This window comes from Schistocerca nitens, chromosome 4, assembly GCF_023898315.1.
Source record: "Schistocerca nitens isolate TAMUIC-IGC-003100 chromosome 4, iqSchNite1.1, whole genome shotgun sequence".
NCBI classification, from domain to species: Eukaryota; Metazoa; Arthropoda; class Insecta; order Orthoptera; family Acrididae; genus Schistocerca; species Schistocerca nitens.
Window position 1 is genome coordinate 773,355,071 of NC_064617.1, and position 8,776 is coordinate 773,363,846.

The window sequence follows — 8,776 nt, forward strand, 5'->3', positions numbered from 1 at the left end:
TTTGACCCATGACGTCACAAATATGGCGGAAACAAAAACACACACACACTTTCCACAAGAAGCCTAATGACACTAACGGGACAAGTGCGGGAAATGGGGTGTTTTGGGTGGGGGGCAAACTAAATATAAACAAATTTAGACGCCTTGCGTAGCTACAACGTGTAAGTGAAGACAGCCATGCATGAATACCCACCCACCTCCCCAGGGGTCGTAACTCCTGCAACCCATAGAAGATAAAGATGCTTCAGTAGCTGGTTAGTGTTTTTTGTCTTAAAAAAAAAAAAAAAAAATCTCACGGGATAGAACGAACAGATCAGAAAGATAAATATAATAAATTAAAACAGAAATTGGAGGAAACAGATAATTAAAATAAGTAATAAGTGTTTTTAAATTTAAAAAAAAAAAATCTCACGAGATAGAACGAACAGATCAGAAAAGTAAATAAAATAAGATAAAACAGAACTGGAGACTGCCACACTCAAACCAAACTCCGCGCTGTCATGACGTCACACACGACAACACCCTTACGTCACGGGTCAAAGATGACGCGTGGGATTGGACGCTTCTGTCGACCCGATTGGAGGGTACCACTGGATAAATTAGGCCTCGAGCATTCTCAAGCTCTTCCACCACATGCTGAAGTTCCACTACACTGACCAATTGTTTAAATGCTCTTGAAGAAGTGGGATATTCACTTGAAAAAGAGGAACTTAAGCCATTGGTACAATAATGTTGAACAGAATTCATTGAAAACTCCATTGATAGGTGGCCATTAAGATGAGAATTGGTACCAGGCATTTATAATGTACTTCTTGGAAGAAATGTGAGCACCTTAAAAAGTCCCAAAAGAATTCCAGACATCAAATTGTTGTTTATACCCTCTACAATGAACCAAATAATTTGTATTAAAATATATGGGCTACAAGATAATGAAAAATCATCATCCTTTGTCTACAATGAGCCCCAGGTTTGGCAGTGACCCATGTGGAATAAGAGCCCTTGGGCAAGAAGAAAACCCACTGAATCGGGTCTCTGCTAGATCAGGTGGGGAATCAACTACTACTTTGGCCTGCATTGCTGCAAATGACACATTTGCCACCATTGATCATTTACAAGTGTGATGCAGTTCAGAGTCAATGAACTTAGAGTAATACTTACCCTGGGACATTTTATGCTGCTTCCACAAACAAGTGGAATGAAGATCCTACGTTTTGTCAATGGTTCACTACATCTTTCATCCCTCACATACATGTCATACAAATCACAAATTGCCCAGTGATATTTGTTGGGCATGCTAGCCATGTCAGAATATTCTTTATGGAAACGGCTGTACAAAGTAACATTCATTTAGTGTACTTGCCAAGTCATTTGCTTGAGAAACTACAACTTCTTGACACATTTATGTTTAACCCTGTTAAAAGCAAAGGGGAAACAAGCTTAGTCATTCACTTTTGTATTTGTGTGTTCTGTTTATGTGTAATGAAGACGAATATGTTACCTGTAACCTCAATTTGACAAATTCCTTTCAAAAATTGCTCGCTTTGAAAGTTTTATTACTTGCTGGTTGAGCAAATTGTAAACTCTGTTATAAACATTCAGGAAAATGTCCGTTTGTCATATAATAGTGTTGTTTACAGCTACCCCTGCTGGCAAATCCATTCCCAGGCTACACATTGAGACAGCAGTTTCGATTTACCCCTGACCTAATGGGGTACATGTGAACAAACGGGGTACAAATGCAAACTTATTAGGATTTCAGACAGAATTAATAGATTAATGAATCCAACAGCAGAGTTATATTTAAGGCATATTATGTCTTAAAATAGTGAATTTAATTTTAGCAAGCCAGTAATTACTTCAAATCAAAGTCAAAACTTCTCAAAATCATTGCCAATTACCTTTCCTGACATTATTGGAAACAATTAGAAATTACAAGAAGTCAACCGAAAAGCAGCTTGGTTGTAAAATTTGTGTCTTGTGCAGAGACAATGGGGAGGTATATGTTAACTGAGAACTAGCAAACTTCTTAAAATATTAAGAAGTAAGTCTTCAAAACAACAGTACCCTAGACACTGGAATAAAACAGTGCAGCAGGTATAGTAGAATGTTAGAAGAAATGGACAGCTTCAGGCTTACCAATAGTATACGGGGAGAAAGTAGTCTGTAAAGCTGTTTACCTCATTAATATATCACCCACTGGGTCGACAGAAACGTCCGATCCCATGCGTTGGCTTTGACCCGTGACGTAAGGGTGTTGTCGTGTGTGACGTCATGACTGCGTGGAGTTTGGTTTGGGAGTGTGGCATGTTTGTAGATGTAGTCGTGTTGTGGTTTGTTGCGCTCTCTGGTGGTATGTTCAGGGTTTTCATTTGTGTCGTGTAATGGGCTCAGTTTGCTTTTGCTCATTATCCAGAATTGTTAGTGTGTCAGCTGTGTTTGTAGTGGAATTTGTTTCAGTGAGTTAACGATTTTGTGTTAAGGTTCATTTAGTGTTGTTCGCTGTATGTCGTGTGGTAATTACAGTAAAATTAATCGGTTGTTTTTTTTTTGTTCAGGAATGGATATGACGGATAAAATTAACAGTGCGCAGGTCAAGGGAAGTGTTCGATCCCAATGTGTGGCTGGGTATGTTGGTATTGGTATCGGGAGTAGTTTTTGAGACATATAGGCCAAGGGAAGTGTTTGAGCCTAATTTATAGGATCGGGAGCTGCTGTTGAGCTATATAGGTCAAGGGAAATGTCCGATTCCAGATGATATTGTGTTTAGTGGGATTTGGGGAGTTTTGTGATGTCGGTTTTTTTCGTCTTTTTGTGTGGTTTTGTATGGGGATGGGTGTCTAAATTTTTTTATATTTAGTTTGCCTCCAACCCAGAAACACCCCATTTTCCGCGCTTGTCCCATTAGTGTCATCAGGCTTTTTGTGGAAAGTGTGTATGTTTGTTTTTTGATGTATTTTCGTCCTCATAATGTGGACGTAACGACATTATATGCGCCATATTGGAATCGTGGTTAATGGTCATTTCCGCCATATTTGTGACGTCATGGGTCAAAGCAGACTGGCGGGATCGGACGCTTCCGTATTTCCCACCCACTAAATCTTGAGAAGGCATGTCACCTGAAGATACATTTACTGGAGGCCAGCCAAACATCAACATTTAAGAATATTTGGTAGTGAGGCCTTTGTTCATATAGATATAGCAGGCAGGCATAAATGGGATCAGAAGAACTCTAAATGCATACTGGTAAAATGTTGTGAACAGAGTTAGGTATATTAACTATTTCATCCCTACCAACAAAAATTAAGAAAGGAGAGAGAGGTGATATTTGAAGAAAATAGTGGTGATATTTAAAGCAAATACTGTTCAGAGTAATAATGTTATAACACCACCTAAAAAGTCTCATGTGCCAGAAATTATTCCCAAAATTATGAATGATGGATCAGAAGCCTACTAGTGACAAGAATGGTGACAACCAAAGATGAATTTTACCTGAGCAAAGCCGCTCAGTAGATTCAAATTCATCGGACCCAAATGAAAATTCTGCATCCTCACAGCATACCCAAGCACCCAGATTTTGATGAAGAATAGAGAAACCAATTGAGAATGAATAAGTGACCTATTACTCTACAGGCATAGAGAATTCACATCCATCATACTTCAGGCAATTAAAGAATTGCAGTCATATGCTGAATGCTGACAATCATACATGGAAAAAAAAAGCAATCCCCCCTTACACAGCTTTCCAGATATAAAGCCAATTGACACCAATCAGGTCTTCACAACTAAAGAGAATCTCCAAGGACATATTTTTATATACAAAGCGTGGTTAGTAATTAAAGGAAGCACACAAACACATGGTTTAAACTAGGAAGAGACATATCCTGCAGACATCTGCTGTAATTCATCGTGGAATCTGTTTGGTTTAGCTATTAAATATGACCTACACATAGATCATTTAGATTTTGTAACAGCATTCCTACAAGACAACGTGAAAGAGGAAATTTATGTTAAAATCACTGTTAAGGACAAATGTATCATGAGACTTAAGAAAGTAGTTTATGGGTCAAAACAAAAGTAGCAGCTAGTTGCAACTGGAATATTACGCTAATGAAGCATTCTTGAAACTGAACTTCACAAGAAGTGCAGCAGATTCATGTGTCTGTCAGAAGAATAAAGGAAATAACAATAATTGTTGAAATTTATATTGATGATAGGGCCTATGTTAATTTTCAGTAAGTCACTTTAACAATGATCCAGGCATGCCTAACTGGCAAACAGTCATTTGAAAGGGATGATTTGAAGCAGTAGTTTTCTAGAGAAGAGAATCAAAATGTCGCAGGAAGCAGTGGTGCAGACTAGGCAGCAGACAAAGAGGATGGTTTTCTGTTTAAATCACAAGGTGCTGTAATTTCCTGGAGCAGCAAGGAGCAACCCACATCAGCTTTATTACCTACTGAATACAGCCCGTCAAGAGGCATTTGGGCTACAGATGTCAGAAAAGGAAATATCTCTATGTCCTTAAAACAACCCTATTAAACTTTATTGTGATAACAAAGGTGCAGTCGACTTATCCGAAACAAGTGGCTACAAAAGAAGAACAAAAGAAAAAAAAGACTCAGCTCAAATTATAGTGGAACAAATCCGGCAGCAAAGCAGATGATCACTGATAAGCTAGCAAAATCACTTGGAAGACCTTCCTTACTCTTGGTCATGTGTGTGTTCTGAATAGTATGTGCATATACTAGTGTAATAAAAGATTTCTTGTGTGTTACATCAAACCATGATCACTTTAGACCTATGTAAGTGGTCCACTGGCTATTAAAACCAACAAAATCACTGAGTGATATGGAAATCTTTTATGATCTTTATTAAAAATTTCATAAGTAAAACTAATCAGAACTTTCTTAATAAACCAAACTATCAATGTTAGTGTACAACAGTACAAACTTTAAGTTGAACTACATATCAAAATTTGAAATGCAATACACCCTGTAGAAGCTGTTAAGTTTCTCAGATAGCTTACCTTTCAAAGCTGCCTCTGTGCCTTCCCATTGGCTGCCAGAACTTTCATCATCTGATGCAAACAGAAGTGGTGAATTTTCCAACTGATTTGCGCTATTGAAAGTCCTTTCTATAGTCACAGAACAATTCAGACTGTCCTCCGGAGGTATAAAATTTGGTCCCTGCAGAGTGTTATCACTACAACTGACACTATCACCGACATCCATTTGCAAATCATTTCTTACAGGATCACCTTTCGGATCTGATGATGAACTGTCACACACTGATAGATATCGAGCCCTATCACCTACTTTTGATGTATCTATGACTGGACTGTCCAGAAGCTGGTCAAAATAATCATTGTCAAATTCTTTAACTGAATCAAAGCAAAAGTCTTCAAATACACTGTCACTACGGGTACAACTGTCCTCATTATCTCGAGTGTAAGGCTTGTTACACTTTTCACTGGCCTCCTGGTTATCTTGTTCAGGAACTGTGTCTGATGCTGGACACATGCCTGCCAGCAAGTTTTGTGAAAATCTGTCATTCTGTGAGTGGCAGTCCAGTTGACTGCGTTCTTCCATTGGAACTTTAAAGCCATAACACTTCTCTTTGACTTGAGATGTCTGATTTTCATCATATTTTTCTTCCAAGCATCCATTTTCTAAGATCTCACTGCTAGAAATTTCTTGTGTTTCATGAACACAATCACCTGCCAATAACTTAATGTCAGAATTTGCCACAGCTCTATCAGTATCAGGTGTTATGTTGCAGACATTATTTGCATGAACACTTCTGCCTTCCGAATGAATGCTGGTGTTAAAAGACACACTTGATGGTGTTTCAATTTCTCCAGCATTTGACAACAATGTTTTTTCTTCCTGGTGTAAATTCCCTCCAAGAATTGAGTTTGCTCCTGGGACAGTACTACTACAGATGTCAGATGCACCAAATTTTTCATCCTCATGTAATCTTGTTGAATTGTAGAAACAGTTCTTTAATATTAATGAAGTATCACTGCAGGATTTAAATGAGTTCAAATTTTTATACCCAGCACTAAAGTTTATTATATTTTGATGGTAAATAGCTTCATCATTTTTCCTCACGTTTCCACCAATTACAGAACCATCATTAACACCTTCCTGAATAGTTTGTGGGCTATTTTCATCAATCCTTCCACTTTTATTACATTCCACAGTGGTTTCTGGACAGCTATCTTCCAAAATATTTAGCATTTTTTGTTTTTCCAGACTCAACACACCAATTTCTAAGAAGTTTCGCCTATCTGATGGCAGTGACTGATGGGCTTCTTCACCAGCTGTTTCATGCTCTCCAACTCCACCACCTTCCCTACTACAGCAATGTGAAACAGTTCTCTGATACGAACACAGAGGAGAATCACAACTGGCAACATTATGGAGCCTTTCAACACACTTTAGTTTTAAGTGGCAGCTGTTTTCACCCCTCCTTGTTCGTGTACCTTTCTGAACTTTCGAAGCACTTCCCAAAACTGGACTTGCAGGTGAACCTGCAGATGAAATGTGTGTGTCATTAAGCACATCACTGTCATTAATATTATCCTGAGATAAAATCACATCAGACATGCCATCCACAGTGCCATAAAAAGCAAAAGTTGGTGACAAACTAGAAACTGCATTTTCGTCTAAGAGAATAGCCTCCACAGTACCATATAGCCCACTCTCCTTTGAATGTATCTGGGTGGCAGACATCTTCGAATCTGTGTCTGTAATTACGTTTGTATCCTCTGACCTTAAATAAACTTCAGATTCAGGTGTGCATAGCGTTTCAACATTAGTCTCTCCTTCCAATTCTCCAGCATTAGCAATGGAATTTTCTGTAGCCGAACTCGATTCCAGTTGGATTATTGTGTTTCGTTTACCATTGAGTTCATTCACATCGCACAAAGGTATGTAGTTGTCTTCCTGCTGCCTACATGTAGCATCAGAGGGAATGTCTGAGTTCTGTGAACCATTTACCAAACCACAATCTATTTCACATATTGCACTACCATCTGCGATTGCGTCGCACTCATTAATACTTTTCGAAATAGAATCCAGATGCAGCTCAGAACTTTTAAAGCAAGGAGCTGTGGCTTGCTCACTCGAAACGCACGCAATTTCCAGACAATGCCGTGAATATCTATCTTCCTCCACAGAAAGCTGGTTATTTCCATTGTCACTACGCTGTTCACTGCTTGAGGTAAAATTGTTAAAATCACTAATCGAATTTTGCAAAACACACTTTTTAATAATTATCGATAATGGTTTACTACCCGCAATGACAACATATGATTCACCCAGACCGTTCACAGACTTTGTCACTAGCTGTGGGGACTCAAAATCTGCAAGCGATGCATCAGAAGTAACTGGAGACTTCACGTCCTCGGAAGTGTGGCTGTGAAAAGTCATATTTACCGATCAATAAGTTAGTTTTCATTGGTGTTTTTATTATTTTGCGCAGAAATTTTCAGAATTCAAGCTATAAAAATAAAAATTCGCTTGGGTTATTAAACTTTCAACCAGCATAATTCACGACACAGGGACCCACGAAGTTCTAGTGTTCGCGTAGTGGTAGAACATACAAATCATTCTTTAAACAACCAACGTAAACTCACAAATCTAAAACGTAAACACATACTTCATAGGCCACAAACTGTTACAAAACATAACGTCCAAGATACGGCCGTCCAAAGACTACATTTCTCTTTTCGACAGCGAAGAAGTTCAAATTGGATTGTGTTGTAATCTCCTTGCTCAATCTTGCGGTAGCCTAATCTCTTTGGCGGTAGCCATTCTAGCAGACGAATTAAAGAAGCGATTAAGAAATCTTCAGTTACTACATTCCCATTTCCACGTTGACAGCTCTGTTCTGGCACATTAAAAAAAAGAGGTTGCATTCACTAAATTCAGGATGATTTGCATTCTTGTGCTGTGATTATGGATATTGAATGTTTTGTTTTTGCAGACAGTTCGTTACCGAAGACACTTCTTTCAAAAAATATCAATATTTCCGCAGTATAGTAGCGAGGCAATGCTAGTATTTATAGTTTTCCACATGGATGCCTACAACATTCCCTATTTTTTTAGCATTTATTACTCTAAGGGTTCTCTCAACACTAAATATTTATTGGGCACAATATTATTGGGCAGCATTTATAACTGGAACGCGTCAGTTAGAAGTCTGCCTTTGTAGCGAACATGTCGACGCTCGATGCTAAGAGAACTTGTACCAGACGTAGATATGTGGGTATCGGAGAAAACGCGACATTAATTCACACACAGACTCGATAACAGCTTACAGTTATACAAACATGAATGCATGCACGATGTAAAACATGGAATAACTAACAGAAAAATAAACCAAAGATCTACTACATCAATACAGCCCGAAATTGTCACTGCATGGAACTTTTACGCGCCACTGTACATTTATGAGGACAAAAATCAGAATACTATATGACCCACCCCGCCACTTTTAAGGCTAACGATGACGCAGATTGAATTTAATATTCTGTCCAACCCTTGTAACTGATTCTTTGTTGAAACAAAGTGGTGCTCCTCATGAGTCAGTGATTCTAACAGGGAGCAGAGAAGTAACACTCGACGTCGCTCTTGGTGTCGCAGTGTCTGGTTCACCGTGGTGCTCGTGGGAACAAGAAAACCTCTTGTTGCTGATTCTTCTGTTTTCTCTGGTTTGCGTTCTGTGGTTGTTGTAATGTAAGCTGCTTCCAGAATCGCTGGCTTGTTCTGATCCA

The 8,776-nt window shown here is 38.6% G+C and overlaps 1 protein-coding gene across 1 annotated transcript in view; it reads right to left on the reverse strand.

Annotated features, from left to right (window-relative positions):
• Window positions 1-7,684, reverse strand: part of LOC126253111 (uncharacterized) — an 83,625-nt gene extending 75,941 nt beyond the window's left edge. Inside the window, exon 1 of the mRNA XM_049954223.1 lies at window positions 5,024-7,684. Within this exon, the coding sequence (XP_049810180.1) occupies window positions 5,024-7,430 (2,407 nt within the window). The 5' untranslated portion in view covers window positions 7,431-7,684. The remainder of the gene's footprint in view (window positions 1-5,023) is intronic.
• Window positions 7,685-8,776: the final 1,092 nt, after the last annotated feature.